The 18,719-nt window shown below is 36.4% G+C and overlaps 1 protein-coding gene across 4 annotated transcripts in view; it reads right to left on the bottom strand.

The window, feature by feature from the left end:
* The window catches only part of LUZP2 (leucine zipper protein 2), a 286,406-nt gene extending 268,144 nt beyond the window's left edge, over window positions 1–18,262 (bottom strand). For all 4 annotated transcript variants that reach the window (XM_088058249.1, XM_088058250.1, XM_088058251.1 and 1 more), the window contains exon 1: window positions 18,005–18,262. In XM_088058249.1, coding sequence (XP_087914375.1) covers window positions 18,005–18,066 — 62 coding nt within the window. In that variant the 5' untranslated portion in view covers window positions 18,067–18,262. The remainder of the gene's footprint in view (window positions 1–18,004) is intronic.
* Window positions 18,263–18,719: the final 457 nt, after the last annotated feature.

Genomic DNA, 18,719 nt, shown 5'->3' with positions numbered 1-18,719 from the left:
AAAAGATCTGTTTATCTACATAATGCCTCCTCTCTCATGCCGAGACATAATTCCCATTTAATCTCAATTACCTTAATAGCATATATGTGAAAACAGTTCATTTAATAATCAAGCCCTTTTTCTTGAACTCTGTCCTCTAAAACTGGTTGATTGTATAGAACACATAGAAATAGAGAATGTGATGGAAGTTATTTGCAGGAGTCAATCTGTTCTACTACCTTGAAATGGAAAGAATTGGAGCTGACCTGTTTTTGCAATGAAGGAAAGCAGCACTGATACATTTCCACACCACAGCAACCATAATCTGCATAATCAACTTAAGAAAAACCAAAAATAACAATAAGCTATTGAAAGTTAATATTCTTGTTAATATATTACTAATAAAAATATTTTATAACATATACTAAACTTCTGCACAAAATTTCCTCACTTTCAGCTCAATCTTTCTACACCCATCACATATAAGATCATTAACAAAACCCTACAGGGGATGCTGATTAGTACAGTTATCTGTTGTTCAGATAATACAAACAATTTTTCTTTTTAATTCTCAGCAGAAGAGTTTCAATATGGTCTCTTTAACTGCCAAAATTAAAGACAGATTTTTTTATTCCAAAACTGAATAACTCTCCCTCAGAAGTAATTATTACAGGCAACAGCCAAGCCACTGTGAAACACAAAAAGCAACATTTTCACTTAAGAGAAGGACCAAAATAGCTAAACATCCAGCATAACAAAGGGAAATTCAAATCTTTATATAGTCTTTGTATTTTCTTTCTTCAATTTTTAAGTACACTCCATGAATTCTCTACAAGAATTTGCATATACTTAATCTTTTCTCCTCTACATATATGTATGGATTTAGCAAAACATGTTCCTAGAAATTATAAAAATTATTTCTGCTGCTTCTGACACACAGGTTTGAAAGATTTCCATTTGGAAATGGACCCTCCTGTATGCAAGAGGGGAAAGACATTCTCTTCCTAACTAGTTTGTTTTCATAAATACGGGTCTCTAAATTAAACTTCAAAGTCAGGCCTATATTCATGGTATTCTTCAAAGTCTACAATCTTAATAATTGTATAAAAATCAGAGTTTGTTAAACTGAAATTGCTTGAGATTAAGTCTAGCAAGTTGCTTCTGTTTGATGCTAAAGGTAATATAACTATTAAGTCAATAATAAATATAGTGTGGCAATCACTTTAAACCTGAGGATTGGTTTATCTTTGTGCACAAAGGTCAAAATACATTATATTCTTTATTAAATGGCACAATTATAAGTACAAATTAACGTTCTGAAGATTTGCTCACCATGGCTCTGGTTAACAGTGTTACTAGAAAATCAGTATTATATGCTATGATGTTTAGTCACATTAATTTGCAATCTCCATGTAACATTTATGTAATCTACCAGTACTCACAGTTGTCCTGGTTTAGGGCAAATTTGGGAGAAAACCTCCAGTGGGGCTCCACCCCCGGGAAGCAAACCCACATGGCCCTTTTCTCCCACCCCCCAACCAGTTCGGGAAGAGATTTCTCTGAGAGAAGTGGAAAAAACCTGTTTATTTCACAGGCACAGCACTACCCAGCACAAAAATGAATGATATCAAATTACAAAACCTCTCGCCGTTCAGAAGAGATGACAAACTTCAGAGGGTCTCTTTCCTGTGGGTGTTCGCTCTGTTATCAGTCCCTCTGGTGCTGGAAAATGCCGCTGCCCAGGCTGGGCTCCCGGTAGTCCACGGGTGCAAGCTCCCGGTGCTCCCCCGAGTCCCCAGTCCAGAGCAGGTTCGATTTGTTTCAGAAAAAGGGAAAGAAAACAGTCCAGGAAGACCTCTCTGCTCCGGCTAGTTGGAAAGCCAAGGTGATCTGTGTCTTGTTGTCTGTCTGTGCTGTAGTCAAAACTCCCGATGCGGGGGGGAGCAAGTACAGTCTCTGATAACAGACTCGGTGCTTCTTTTCCACTCACTTTTACTCTTAGATGGAATTTTAAGAACACAAAACCTGTGTCTGGCTTAGGTGGACGAATGGGGATACAATTTAACATCATAATCAACCCAGGACAATAGTACATAATACTAGTAACATGAGAGGCAGTGCAGAACAGGGTTGAGAGAAGATGCTACAGCTCTTGAAACTAGCAAATGTTTACGGTGAAGCTATAGCACAAATTTCAATGCATATTCCTGTGAGAACAGATCTTCTTAAAGCTTTTCTAGACAGAACTTAATAAAACCTTGGTCTTAAAATCTTAACTAGATTTAAATGGAAGGCACACTATTAAGTTTTACTAATTTCTGATTCTCAGATTACTTTGTAACTACTGCTTTAGATCCTTAATGTAAAGGTGTCTTAAGCATAAGGAATGTATTTTGCACTTGGCTTTTTTTATACCTTCTATTCATTGTGTTTATTTCTAGTAATCTAGAGAAATCACACCTGCACAGAATCACAGAATCAATTAGGTTGGAAAGGACATCTGAGATAGAGTTCAACCTTTATCAGAACATCACCTTGTCAACTAGACCAGTGCACTGAGTGCCACATCTAGTCATTTCATCAACACCTCTAGGAATGGAAATCCATCACCCCCCTGGGAAGTCCATTGTCATGCTTAACAACCCCTTCAGTGAAGAAATTCCTTCTGTTGTCCAACTTGAACCCTCCCCAGCACAGCTTGAGGCTATATCCTCATCTTGTTGCTAATTGACTGTGAGAAGGGGCTGACCCCCACCTTGTTATAATCTCCTTTCAGATAGTTCCAGAGAGAAATACGGTCACCCCTGAGCCTCCTTTTCCCCATGTTAAACAAAGCCAGATCCCTCAGCTGTCTCTCAAGGGACTTACCCTCTAGACCCTTTGCCAGCTTAATTGCCCTTGTCTGGACTTGCTCCATCACCTCAGTGTCTATCTCTCTATCTCTATCTATCTATCTGTCTATCAGTGAGGGGCCCAGAAACAGACACAGGACTTGAGGTGTCATGTCAGCAGTGCCAAGTGCAGGGGGACAATCACTTGTCCAAGGCCTTGGTCCTTTTGGTCACACTGTTCTTAATACAAGTCTGGATGCCATTGATCTTCTTGGCCAACTGGGCAGACACTGGCTCACGTTCAGCACCCCCAGGTTTTTTCCCACTGGGCTGCTTTCCAACTGTTCTTTCCCCAGCATCTAGCGCTGTGAGGAGTTGTTTTGCTTGAAGCATAGAAGCTCAACCTTGGCCTTGTTGAACCTCACACACCTGCCTCTGTCTGTCTGTCTGTCTATCTATCTATCTGTCTAGATCCTTTGCTCTCTAGCAGATCAGCAGACCCACCCAACTTGATGAATTACAGGGGGTCTATTCTGCTCCTTGGCCCTGTCTACCAGCTCATGGGGTTGACTGCCTTGTAGATACTGGTCTTTCTTTTAAAGATTGAGGCAAAGAAGGTATGAAGTACCTCATCCTTGGTCACAGTGTTCCCCCTCCACATCTAATAGAGAATAGAGATTTTCCATGGCTCTTCTTTTGATGTTAATGTATTTATAAGAGCTTTTCTTATTATCTCTTACAGAAGTGGCCAGATTGAGTTCTAGTTGAGCTTTGGACTTCCTAATTTTCTTTCTATGTGACATAACAACATGCTTGTACTCTTCCTGAGTCTTGATCCTCTTTTTATTTCTTCCTGAGTTGCTGCAAAAGCTCCCTGTTCAGCCAGGCCAGTCTTCTTCCCTGCTGGTTCATCTTGCAACAAAATGGGGATGGCTTGCTCCTGCACCTTTAAGATTTCTTTCTTAAGTTATTTCTTTCTAAGTTTTCTGGACCTCTTTGTTATTATGGACTGCTTCTCAATGGATTCTCCAAATCAATGTCCTGAATAGGCCTAAGTCCACCTTCAGGAAGTCCAAGATAGATATTTTGTTGACATCCTTCCTTACCTCACCACAAATCAAAAGCCATCATTTCAGGGTCACTGTGCCTGACAGCCTCCAACAACCACATCTCCCACCAGTCCTCTTTTTGCAAACAGCAGGTCCATAGAGACACCACCCCAGTAGGCTCACTTACCATTTATGTCTGGAAGTTCTCTTCCACACACTCCAGGAACCTCCTAGACTGCCTTCTCTCCGCTGTGTTGCACTTCCAGTAGACATATGGCAAGTTAAGTCTCCCACAGGAAAAATTGCAAGGAATCATGAAACATTAGCCAGCTGCTTACAGAATAGTTCATCTCCCTCTTCATCCTGGTTGGATGGTCTAAAAGAGACTCACAATCATGATACCTCCCTTGCTAGCATTCCTCGATTCTTACAGAGGCTCAATCTTATAATCTATACATTCAAATCACTCCTTAATGTACAGAGCCACACCACTGCCTCTCCTTGTTTGTTTGAAGAGCTTGTAGCCATCCATTGCAGCATTCCAGCCATGTAAGCCATCCCAACACATTTCTCTGATGGCAACTACATAATATCCTACTGCACATCACATACCATTTCTCTTCAGTAATGTGAAGAGAAGAATCAAAATTCAAAGTCTACATTAAAATATCTATTGAAAAAAGTTCTAATTAAATTGATCTCAACTATAGCATATCAAATTTGCAAGTCACCTAAAGACTGTACAAATACCTTGTTACACACTTTATGATTCTGAATTTATGGTTTACAAGACATGAAAAGAACAGAAGGATGTTAATTCATTCCATAGTTTCTACAAAAGCAATCCTCTTACTCTCTGCTAAATTCCAAATTGACTGTTCAAAGCTAAGCCAAAGAAAAAAAAATAAAACATCTAATTGATGTTTTATGTTTAATCATTTTGTTTAATGATACTATGAATTGTCTTTTCAAAACCATTTGATTTGCTGGTTGCCTTTATCTGTGGTTTTTATGTGTTTGTCTACACATAATGCTGCTCCTGCCTGCACTTGTGTGCCCTTCAATGGAGTTGGCTAAGATTCTGCTCAACTAGTGATTAATTTACAAAAATTCAAATGAAAGTTTTTAGTCTGTTTTAAAAATTTGAAATAAATATATTAAAAGAGAAGGGCTGTATTATAAAATACACTCAAGCATTTCCCATAATAATGAATAAGGGGAGTCTCCAACCTCAGACTTCTCGGGATCTCCAGCAATGTACACTTTCACAATAACGACCTGCAATACTCTCCACGGCCTCCACAGTCCTGTACACTCCAAACTTCTATCTCTTCTACCAAATCTTCTAATTGGTAGATTACCAATCTACCTTCTTCTTCAGTAACAGTCCTGTTTGCTAAATGTACAAGAATAGAAGTTTCATAAAGACATGAAAACCAGTAAAATCAGGTTTACTGTTTGTTTTGACAGTGTTCCTGATAATCAATATAGTACAATCCTTTTAGAACCATCATCCAATATACTTGTTTCCAACAGATTATTTAGAAGAAACATGAGCGTTTTAAAGCTATATAAACAATCTATGCTAGCTTTAATTGCTTTGTAATTCCTAATTCACTAGGCATCCACCTTAGCCTACTCATGCTAGATATACTTCAATATTTTGATTAGCGTAGAAAAGCCACCCATACTGTTTTCAAAACATGACTATTCATTTCAACTACTAAAAAGATTTTTTTTTTCTAAATTGGAAATGCAATTTCTGAAGAGGAGAAAATGGTTCTATTTCTTTTTAGTCAATAATATAGGTCATTGCAATGAATTTAGGCACACCTTTTTAAGATGGCAAGTAAAAATAACATATTATTCTGGTATGCTGTATATTCTATTAAAAAAAAAAAAAGTTGAAACAACAATCAAATATTTTTCTTTGCCATTAAATTTTAACCAGAAGTCTTATCTCAATTTGACTTCAATTTTATAGTCAAACCCCTGCCCAGTTATCAGCTGGTTATCTTTCTGACCAAGTATGTCTGCCTGTACCAAGTTTGGTATTATACAGTATCATGTAAGTCTGAACTGAAATAGAAAACAGCAAGGAAGCCTGGTTCATATAGTCCTTTAAATAGCAACTATATAGTTCTACTGAACTCATTGATTTAATGTTGTTATTCAAGAATATACAAATACATTTTCCCTTAATGTTTTTTTTTCAAGCCAAATTTAACTACAGACCTGATTTTCACTTGGAAAGAAAGAGATGAGAAATAGCTATGATATGACATTAGAATGTATAAAAGAGGGAAATAATTACACATATTTTGTCTTTCTTTCATTTCCATTGGAAGGACACCTATGTCATGATTTTAATTAATAAGAAAAGGAATTATTACACTCATTAAAAAAAAACAACAGTGAATTATGTACACTGCACATTTTAAAGCCAAAGTTAATTTGCTGACATCAAAGATTGCTAAACATACACCAAAGTCCAAAACAAAAAAGCTCCTAATTAATGCCAAATCCCTGAAAAAATAGGTCTGAGCTAGTCTTCTGTATGATAGCAGCCTGAAAATTCACAAGTCATGGTGCTGCTTTTTTCCATTTACTTGCTGTAGAAACCATTTAATGCACTGTTGCATATGCAATTTTAATAGCAGTTGAACTTGGAAATATATCCTTTCTGACTGCTCGTATTAAAACTAACCAGAAGAGTGGGCAGCTTAAAAATTGTTAGATTCCTGAGTTTAAAAGCCAGACTTTTTCATGGTGAACTTATTTAAAAGCCTTACCCTGTCCTCATTACTCCATGAATGCTATACAGGTTAAATGCATAGCACAAGTTGGACTGCTTCACTATTTCCCCCCACCCCCATACTTGACACCTCTGTAGCAATTTCACAGATCAAAATTTACACTGTTACTGAAAAATTATACAGACTATGTGAAGAAGTTTGACAATTGCATCTGTAGATTTTTTTAGTATATTGGTTTATTTCTTTCTAACAGGGATGACCCCTCCTCCAAGCTGGCGCCTCAACAAGGAACCTCAAATAGTGGGTCTTACATGGGGAGTATTGTTTTCTTCTTTACTCAGTGGCACAGATCCTGCCACAATCTAATAATTAAATATCCAGATTCAATTTTCAACAGAAACATCCTTTAGCTATGATGTGCAACTCCTCCTATTGACATGCTATGCCAAATTATTTACAGATACATACCATTATTTTTACTTGCCCGTTGAATTCTAAGTGAAATGGAAATACAGCCTTGCCATGGCTGCATTCTTCACTTTTGCATATTAGAAGGCACATTATTAAGCTCAGTACTAATTTGATGAGTGCTGGTATTTCCGCTATTCATATTATGCAGAAGGATAGCAATATCCTAAGAACCACTCTAAACAGAAAACATTAAGAAAAACAAAAGGAAAACAACTTTTAAATCAAAGGCTTAAAATAGTAAATTAATAAATAAACTGGAGTTGTTTAAAGGTGTACCTGGAACACTAAGTGTCTTGCAACTACTATAACACCCATTAAGGTACTGAATTAAGGACAAAATTAAGGTACCCATTAAACACAAAATCTTCACAAATATCATTCAGAAAATAAAAAGAAACTCCACAAACATGGAAGAGTAATGCCTTTATTTCCCAGAAGAAGATGACTCTCATAGACATACAAAAGGAAGAGAAGTTAGAAAGCTTTGTACACCTGAGAGCTCTTGTGTGTTTGGCAGTGGGATGTCACAATGTTGGGACAGTTAATTCTTGTGCTCTTTGCACAAATAAAAAGCTATAAAATTGCTGAAGAACAGTATCCTTCAGCATACATTACATGTTCAATACAGCATATATTAGAATTAAAATGGGAAGAGTACTTTCATAACGCAAGTGATGAAATCTTATATTGAGTGTCCCTTTTCTCCTCATTTCCCCAGAATTAAATAAACAAGATGCGTGAACTTTTCCCATAGAACTCGAGTAAATATGCTAGCTGGTTGACCTGTTGACCAAAAAAAAGACAGATCTGTATATTATGCATTCCACTGTTACGGTTGTTCCATGGACTTAAAGGTGAGTAGAAAATCAAGTGTGCATTAACAAAATATAAAGGCTGTAAAGAAATAAAGAAAAACTAGAATTCACTCAATGTATGTGTAAGTACTTCAAGGATCTAAATATGAAGCAAATTTAAAAAAAAACAAAACAAAATTAAAAATCCAGCTTTCACACAAGAAGCCTTAACTCCGTGATTTTCTATTTTAGAGAAATTAGGGCTAAATTTCAAAGGCTGAATAAAAAAAAAAAAAGTCTGTAATTGTCTTATATATAAATAAGAGAAGAATTATCTTTTGTAAAAAATCTGAGTGCTGTCTCAGTTCAGGTGTTGCTAAACTGAATGCTAATTTCTTATTCTCTTTTCACATGTGCTAGGAACATGCTAGGATATTTTTCTACCATCAATGGGGATTCAGTGAACTCAGTGGATGTTACAATGACTACAAAGGGATCAAATGTGTTTTTATTTAGTAATTACTGAAGGCAAATATATAATTGATTTAAAGCTACAGGCTGTTATTCAAGTGTTACTTTACTTTAATGTAATACTGCCAAGCCACTTAATATTCTCAAGGCTACCTGTCACCTGAACAAGGCAAACTCCCATGACCTAGAGTAGAATACTAAAAGATGGTATAATGTGTATGTCTCAACACACTGTTGGAAAGAAAAAGATGCTGCTGGAGAAGGGGGCCATGGAGAGGCAGGGCAGCACTTTTCCAGGACAAACATCCTTATTCTAGTTCTTGCAGATGAGCACAACGCAGTGCAGCTCAAAGGCAAGAATAAGACTGAGAAGTGGCCATGGACTACAAACCTGAGGATCAAGACCACCAAAGACCCCTGAAGCCCTCTGACCAACTCCCAGAAATATCTGAAAGAATGGACTGTGCATGAGAACTAACTTGAATAGAAAGTGAGAAGCTTAGGTTTCCTCACTCTAGAGCTATCTATAAGTCCTTGCAAATATTCACAGGAACAAAGATTTTGTTATAGATACTAAATATTCTTCTACAGGAATGGGGCAAGCTACCTTAAGGATCCTTTAATTCCCTAGAACAAAGAAAGAATTAAGGCAGATTAAATTATTCCATATTGCTTCCAAGGTATCATCAGGTTTAATCAAGTCTGATAAAAATCTTTCATGTTCCTGTAATTACTGAACAGTATTGCAAACACTTTTCCATTACATTTAAAAGTTCCATTTTAACATGTAACCTTACCAGCACGATTAAGCAGCAAAGAAATGTGTGATGTGAGTGAACACTAAAATATTTAAACCTGACTGCAGTATCAAGTTCTGTACATCACCTATTTGATGGGAATGGCTTAAACATATATGATTACCTTTCATATGCCAGTAATGCAGCAGTCATCTCATACAAAGGAAACAGATATTCCTTAACCCATTAGTTCTGGTATATGTGTCCTGATTTTTCTTCCTAATTATTTTCAGAAACTATTTAAATTTTGTCAATTTAGGTACATATGAAACTGACAATACTACACACTATGACATTAAAACAGATAGAAATGCAAGATTTTTCTGAGTCAAATGGACTGACTATTATTTCTTTAAAACTGATCTTATTATTTAATTCTTACAGCATTTTAAATCTTTCTGTGCCAGGAATGGATCTGCCCTTGTGCCAAAGGAGCTCAGCTGAGCCAAAATTAGGGAAAGAGCTAGGATGTTTGAAGCATCCCCTAACATTAAATTACCTAACCCTAACATTAAATTAAATTAAACATCTGCTTTCACAAACTTTCCTGAGCCAAATAAAGCACATCTGTATACTGAAAAACAGATAGTGGTTTTACAAGTAAACAAAAAAGCAGATGAGTCTCTATTCACTATCTATGCACTTGAGAACAGTGGTATTTTTTTCATAGATGAATGCATATATATTTATATATTCATATATGTGTGCAGTGATCTCACAGAAAGAGATATTTGAGACTGCTTTTTCACCAAATTATATTGCATAGGCTGCACCAATTGCATAAATATCCTTAAGGAAACAGAAGGAAAGCAGCAATACTGTAATGGGTTCTGACCCCTCCTCACTTCACTCTCATTGAGGCACCATGGTTACAGATTAATTACCCAAGCATTACCCTTTGCATTAAGCTAAATAATCTTACTCCTCAACTGAGGGTAAAATGAAGACAGCTGCAAGGCTAAACTTTCTAAAAGAGATTAGGATGGATTCCTAACAATCACAACTATTTGGTATCCCACATACCATTCAGCATCTAAAGAACAGTCTAAATTTCAAATATACTTCTTGTTTACATTCAGAGTTTCAAAAGGTTAGTGCACTCAGCCAGCTATCCCCCTCTGAAATTCAAGTCATCAGATTAGACTCTTTCAGCTCACTTGAAAGAAAACCCATTGCAGATTACAGGTATTAAGCCTCTCAAAAATATCTGGTCCCTTGGCAAATGTTGTCTCCCTTCACAGAAGGGGGAAGAAAACAAATCAAAACCAACAAAAAATCAACAGTACTTCTTTTCAGAGGAGGAAATACCAGGACCTTCTGTACTCTCCGTAGAACACAGGGGCAGAAGTACAGCAGGACTGATGTACTATGCCAGCCTTTGATAAGTAGTAAGAATACAGTAGCTATTTTGAACATTTCGGCACTGAAAATAATGATTAGTTATCAACTGATTAGTTTCAGCATACCATCTCAAAGGTTCAGCTACTAAACACAGTTCTTTGATTTGCACCCTTGCTGAGTTTCACCCCATCCTGAAAAATACTTAACAAAAAAAACCTAAATGAAGCAGTATAAAAATTAATTTTGTTTTTCCACTTTCAAAGATAGACAGTCCTTCTTTGCACATAGAACACTACCTCAGGAGGAAGAAACTTCCTTAACCATCTAATACAACCCAGAGCACAGCTGCTGTTTTTCAGTCTTGTCAGCTCAATTTTTGCACATATTTTTTTCTTTTCCACATTTCAGTAAAATCTCAGGTTTTTTTCCCCATGTTTATTGTCACAGACTAGCCTGAAACAAACACATGCCTGCAAAATCATTCAAACATTATGAGGATGACACATATATAGTGGGCATAGTGTAATTGCTGGCCTTATTGCAGCTCTTGGCTCACCAAGAAATTTTGAGGTACAAAGTCACAGCTCATACTTCTGTAGTCATTCATATCAACAAAAATACAGAATCACCTGAAGAACTGTACCAACTATAGAGAATTCAACAATATAAAGCATGCAAATGAGTAAAATATTTTGTTTACCATTTACACCAGGTAATTTGTCTCCCCTCCTACTACCAAAGCAAGTTTATATAAACACCCATAAAAACTACTGATCATTTGTTTATGTATGATTTCACTATGATGAAACTACAGAGACTGGACCCCAGCATAAAACCCTGTTTCCCTGTAGCATAGAATGTGTTTTGGCACTGTCAAAGCAAGAGCATATATTTGGGTCATGGGTAGAAGTGTAGTGGCCTGGAAGACTTTTATAAAGAGACATCAGAAAGATATTTTGCTTGAGTTCCATCTCCAACTAAAAGGGAAAATTTTTAGTCCTGCAATTACATGTGACTCAGCAAATGCATGCTCCGTTTTCTAAGTGCTTTAATTTGTTAAAAGTAGGTTTACTTTGTTTTTCAACCAGCTTCCACTTTCATAGTTTGCAAATGCAAAGAAAACCTACCTATTTCCTGCAAGGAAAATGACCACAAATTGACCAAATATGACCATTCATAATTAACAACAAGAATATGTAAATAGCTGGAAAAGTCAAGACTTTGGGTAATATATGCTAGCTGGCAGAAAATTAGTCTTTTCTTCCTAAGACAGCACAAGAAGACAAAACACACCAGAATTTTTTGACACTTCTCTAGTTTTTTCCATAGAAATTATTAATCAATATCAACAAGATACCAAGAAATTCTATACACACCTATTTCTTCAGCTTGTAAGATTCATGTACCAATTTCTCTAATGTTGACTGAAGTATTGTTTGTATCTACAAATATAGCAGAAAAAGAGGGAACACTACAAAAAATATTGCTAAGATAAAAACCAGTAAAATAAGCATTAAAAAAGCAGTGGAATTGTGCAAAGGGTAAGGTAAGTAGGTAAGGAAAAAGAGTAAAGAAAACTATAGTAGCAGATAAAAACTGCTATTTGATGAAATGTATTTATTCTTCAGCATTTCTAAAAAGGTACTTGCCCTCCAATGTGTTTGAAGTAGCAAATATAACAATACACATCTTAAACATTTGCACAACATTGACTGAAGGATGGTATGAAAAATCTTTTATGCTATCTGACAAACATATTACTTGACTTCTAAATAGAGAATATTTACAACCTGACCCCTACAAGACAGACGGCGCATCCATTGTACAGAACTAGACAATGGGAAGAAACACTGCTCTGACAAGTAGAATAAATGAGACTTCTTTGTCGGCAAAGTGGTCGTAAGGAAATATTCGTAAGGAATACTGTCTGTGAACAGTTTTCTATTAAATACAGAAAATACTGAGCTCACAATCTCTGAATTGAACTGAACAAGGGATTACAATTTAGGTTAAGATACCCTTGTCTTCTGTCTTTACTGTAAATTAATGAATGAGACACAGGAAAGTGTCAGCATTCTAATTTTTCTAAACACAAAGGATACATTAAAATGTCAAAAGTAACTCCATGGCAAGTCTCCTGGGCAGAAATGCGTTATACATAGCATAACAAGCAGAATTCCAACATCACAAAAGAGTATTTTTTAAATTTTTCTGGCCAAACTGAGACTTCCTGGATTTTTAGTTTAGGTTCATGATCTTTGATATATGGAGCACTATCAATATTGTCAATGCATTTTAATCTGTTCCTTTGGCAACAAGGTGCAAGTAGCTTCTAGTTTGCTGTGTTAGGCACTTATAAGTCGTCAAAATAAAGCCATCAAGCCAAACACATCCCATGAAATTATGGAGTTGCACCACTGGTTTAAGCACCCGTTATGTTTAAACACAATCCACAACAAATGCACATAGCTTACAGGGATAATATGGCCACAAATCACATCCTAAATACTATGTCTGTACCTCAAATATAAATCCTTACAAGCCATTAACCAAACAAGCATCATCATCCACATTGATGGAAATCAGAAAGCTTTTAGGGCCCAGAAAATTCAGACAACAAAATTGTGAACTCTATGCAGGAGTTCACAACTATTATTATTTATTTATTAAATAAATAATATTTATTACCCCTGCATTGCTGAAAGAATTCAGAAAGCATATTAAGAACTTACAGCAAAAAAAGTATTATATTTTCTCCTAAAGAAGTAGCCTACTAACACTCCGCAGAACTAATCTTCATTTGTGGGGAAGAGAAGGGACACCATCAGACCATAGTCTGAGATCTCAGAAGTGAAAATCAGTTCTGGCTACCTGCCAGAGAGAATGTTACAATGTCTTGGATACACCCAAGAGCATTAACATTCAATGAGCCTCATACTTTACTTCAAAGATTATGAAGACGGGTTCTATCTACTCTCTTATCAGTCTAAATAAAAAACAGTTACTTTGCACATCTGATTATAGCCCAGTGTTTCTAAGACCAAAAAGATCTTAAAAACTAGAAACAAGGATTTTCAACTTTCTCGCACTCCATGCCAGTACCATAACATCAGATATGTTCCTCTTTATTTTTTCCTCAAGTCACAGGCTGAGTCATTTAAACACCTTTATCTGAAAGGAGGAAAAATTATTTTTGTATCTCTTAAAAAATAATTATCAAACCAAATAAATGTAAAAAAAAAGCTGACCTTAAAAGTACATCCAAAGAAAGCTCAACCATTCTCAAGCTTAATTAGGAAATTCATCATATTTTTATCACTTCCAACAGCAGACTGACAATGAATGCAGTTTTAGAGAAAAAAATGACTACCAGGTACTTCCCTACAATTAAAAAATTCTGCCTTTTACAGCCCTCTTATTTTTACATGCATTTAATGAGTTGTTGTAGTAAGTAGAAATATTACAATTGTTATTACAATAACAATTGTTATTTGAAGTTCATCTTGTTGGGTTTGGTCCTATTCTTTGCTCTTAAGCATTCTACTGCAATCAAATTATTCAGTGTCTTGTGTCTTTGTCATATTTCACATGTGGACAGAAAGGAATGCACCATCAGAAAAAAAAAAAAAAAAGGGAAAGCTCTATTTCACATCAGACTTTTTCTAAGGAGTAGTACTTTTGTTGTTTAGACAAAAAAAAATGGTATACAGCTTTTCAATAGTAAAGTTCAAAATTCAGAAGACTGACCTTTAATCTAAAAGTAGGGAGGTCTCACTAGACAAGATCATCTGGACCATAAATCTTAGCTACTGAACCCAATGACTGCCTTGGTGTAAGATTTTACAAGTAGCATTCCAGTTAGACTGCTAAGGTGTCTGGGGCCACAGAAGTACGCAAGTGGACCACAGAATAAGATCCTTATTGTACACTGTCTCTACTCCCTGAACTCTCAGGGCAATGAGACTCATTTCTGATGTAATATGAAAACCCTGTATTTTTTTCATCATTTGAAAATAATCAACATACAAAATCTATCACATTAAATCTGCCAAAATGGAAATGTCAAAGGAAATATAAAAGTGGACATGAAAAAACAATTTCCATAACTTTTACCAAGCTAAATTCATCTTCAAAAATGTTCCACTTTACATTTTGAGACACTGATTTTAGAGCAGTGATTTTTACTTACGCCATCAAAACATACATGTTTAACTGGATAGACAAATCCAATTCAATCTCATAACCTCTTTGGCACTACAACCAACCAGAAATATGATTAAGACTTATCACTGTGTCTCAAAGCCATACCAAAATCCAGTTCAGATAATGCAGAAAAGATCATTCATTACAAAACCATGAAATTTCTGTTATTTTATGGGCATCTGATTATGCTTATGATTTTAGACCAAGTTTAGAAGTTACAAATTATTGTACTGTGTTACCGCTGAAGATGAATAGATAATGCGGACACAGGTCGAGGTGTGGTGAAGGAAAGAGCAGAGTTTATTTTTCTTCCTAGGATTTATAGGTTTCTTACCATGGCCAGGGATTGGATGGTCAGGATAACACTTTCTCACTGCACTGGCTATGAGAGATGCCCATTACAAGACGTGTAACAGAAAGAATGTACACATATCTATGTTTATAGTTACTGTCCTGGGAAAGTCCTTAGAAAACTATGTTAGCAAGCTCAGAAGCTGAGTTTTCAGGGCGACAGTACTATATATATTATATCATACAATTATGAAATAATGGTGATACCTGTGTCCTTTTTTCTTCTTAACAACATTATCAAACATGAAAAAAATACATATTGCCTTAAGGTAGCTTAACTCATCAATTTATATTTGTTTGCAATTAGGCTTGAAGACATGCTGAGATCTTTCAAAACTATCACCATTACATGATGCAAAAAAAGATGGCATCACTGCCTGACAAGGAACAAAAATCCATGAGCTGTCCACCTCTGCAACAAGTACTGTGTTTACTCATTTCAGTACCAAAATATGAAACAGAGTACAAACTTCTACAAAATAAATCCTCAGGATGGAAAACTCTGTCCTGCAAAGTTAATCTTTTACCTTAGCTAAGTAATTTCACATGGTAAGATATTGTACCCTGCTTTTTTTGCCAGAAAAACTAGTCCTGCAAACCTACCTTGTTGGGTCCAACCAATGAATTAGCCATAGGTTTACAAGTATTAGCTGCCAGAGCCAGAACTGCCTTCTATTGAAGGAGATTAAAGCATAATTTCTTTCCAGTAAATTGTATGTTGACAGCATGACATTTTTTAAACACAGCCAGTTAAAAAACAAGGGACTGCTGAAGAGAGTAGACCAGAACTTTTAGAAATCTCCAACTCTACAACAGAGTTTCAGTCTCCTTTTTTAACAGGATGACCAACCTGTTTGCAAAAACTCACTTTACAACACATACTATACTTGGGTGATTTCTCTCCCATTGATCATTTTCATCTCTCAATTAGGTAAGAACATAAAACATCCCAGGCCACAACACTGTGCTCTTATGAAAATATACACAGTCCTTAGAATTATAGTTTTCACAATTAGCATCCACGTGCCGATTTCAACTTCTTGATATTCTTTCCAACTATGTTTGAAAGTTGAGGGGGGATTTGAATTTATTAGTGTTTTTTTACAATTATCCAGACTTTGCTATGCTTCATTTCTCATACTGGTAACACTTGCTCAAGAAAATAAGGACTCATTCTTATGGCTCTATATAAATACCTTAACTCCCATGAATGTTCAGGCAGTTTTTAAGTTTTCTATTATTATACCTATATATTATTTTATATTATATTTATAATATATATATATAAATACAATATAATTATATTATCTATATTATATCTATATATTATGTTTAATATTATTCTTCTTTTTAAACTTTCTATTATCTCTTTTCAGAACTTAATCAGCACAAGTTCATGCAAGATACAAACCTGCATCTGCAAAAGCTGGTTTGGTGCTTCCTCTCCATTTTAACTCTTCTTCCAAGGATGCATCATTCTTTAATGAGCATAAAATTATTAATCCAAATTAGTGCTAACAATGACTGCTAGTGAAAGTTTCCTTAGACCTTTATTAAATCAGAACTGAACTACCATATATTCCTCCAAGTGCTATATTCCAAAGCACATCAGCATGGCTCACATGGACCAGCACTGTGGAAACCCCTAACCAGAAATGTTACCTAAAAAAGTACTCTCCTTGTGCCAATAAAAACCTGTTCAAAAATAAGTAAGTTACTGGATAATTGAAGCAATTTCCTGATTTCTCCCTGCATTTGTACATATTCCCCTTTCAGCGATTTTCAGTTATTATTTGCCTGTGTGTGTAGCTCCTGCTGTCCCTTTGTAGGACAATGTAGCAGGCACACATTTTTTTTCTTTTCTTTTTGCATCTCAGTGAACAATTAAGCCTTAAAATATGCATTGCTTCTCCAAAAGGTCACTTTGACGCCCATTTTGTGGGAGAAGACACAGCATAAAGGAAAAAGTCACATTTCCCTGAAAAATGTACATGATCCTCCAAGAACATGCTTTATAGACTCATTACTATTTATTACACACTTATTTCTGTATTATTATCCTAACACAGCAGAGAAATATCATAGTCAAAATCTGGGCTTGATTTAGGAGGAACTGGAAGTTGAGCAGTCTAAACAGAGACCAGTATCATAATAGATCTGCTCTGCACACAACATTAATTTCTCATCTGTGTACATCAAGATGATGGAATAAGGTGTCTCAACATTGTCTTTTCTTTGCTGAATATATTCTACTCACAACACAGACAATATACTATGTCTGAGAAAGTGAGCAGAATGCATTATCTTATCAGAACACTGCATGGTCAGATCAGGTTTATTTTTAAGTTGTAATAGATTTTGTTCATATTTTCTCACACACTTTCACAGAAAGGAATTATTTTCGATTGTAGCAACTTTTTATACATTTACTGGCATTGAGATAACACTACAATAGCTTACAGTAAAAAAAAAAAGCCCTGGGTCTATATTCAAATATAGAATCTTAACTGAGATTGTTCAAGTATTTTTAATTTTTTTTCACTCTATACGGGAAAACGTTAGCTATTCTCAGTTTCAACTGTTTGCCTTTCATTACAATGAAACAGTCTATCTGATTTAACTACCTTATATATAAAGCTTCCTTTTGTCACTGCCTTGTTACATCCCACAAGCTGTGGGTGAAGCTGTACAGTACCATCTCTTTTCCAGCATAAAAAACCAACAACCAACTAACCAAACAACAACAACAGAACAAACAAACAAAAAACAACACCAAGAGAACATTCAATCTTGTGGCGATCAGGAGCGGGCACGAGACAGATAAGAATCAGAGACAATCTTTGCTGTAAACTTAACACCCCAGTACAAACCTGAAATCCGTATTATTTCTCTTCAAAGCACTGAATTTGTAAAAGGAAACAAAGCAGGAGCACTCTAAGGAAAACAGCTGCGGTTACTCACCTAGTGCCAAAGACCAGAGCAGGAAAGAGAGGCAGCACGTAATAAGCAGCGACTAATTTCATACTGGGCCTCCTTCCTTCGTTCCGTTCCTCACACTGGTCTTCACATCGACCCTGTCCCTGTCTCCTCCAACCTCGCCTACTCAAGGGAGCTGCCCGCCTGCTGCGGAAAGATTCCACCTCCGCCAGCGTAGACAGACGGCGTAAGGATGGGAACGCTAAGCGGGATTTGAGCTCCGGCAGCGATATCACGAGGCAGAGCGAGCCGCCTCCGCGAGCCAAAAGCCCGCCCGGCGCCTGCTCCAGCACGCCCCGCAGGCTGCGCCAGGACGCGCCCCTTAGGGGCGGCCGAGGAGGGATTACGACGTGATGCTCGAAGGTTCATTCCAAGGGGACAGCGGGGCACGGCCGAGAAATCCTTCCTGGAAGAAAAAAAAGAGTTGAGAAAGCTGCAGTCAAAAACACCCCCAGTATTTTGCAGTTAGTGTCTTTATGTGATATGACTATAAACAAGACAGATGATGTAGAGGCAGGAGCTGTTCCAAGTAGATATCAAGCCCCAGAGCAGCCTGTCATTACGCATAGCCCGGTGTCATTTGTGCAAAGCAGGAACACACAAGCCACTCTTTCAATCAGTTGTTCATTCACCCCATATCAACTTGAAGGTAGGAACTTCAGAATAAGGATTTAGAACAATGTCATCTCTAAAAGCCCTT

Source organism: Pseudopodoces humilis, chromosome 7, assembly GCF_049639895.1.
Source record: "Pseudopodoces humilis isolate 2021_Gansu_Grassland_sample_001 chromosome 7, ASM4963989v1, whole genome shotgun sequence".
NCBI classification, from domain to species: Eukaryota; Metazoa; Chordata; class Aves; order Passeriformes; family Paridae; genus Pseudopodoces; species Pseudopodoces humilis.
Note: the sequence above shows the minus strand (reverse complement) of the source record. Positions and strands in the feature narration are given on the sequence as shown.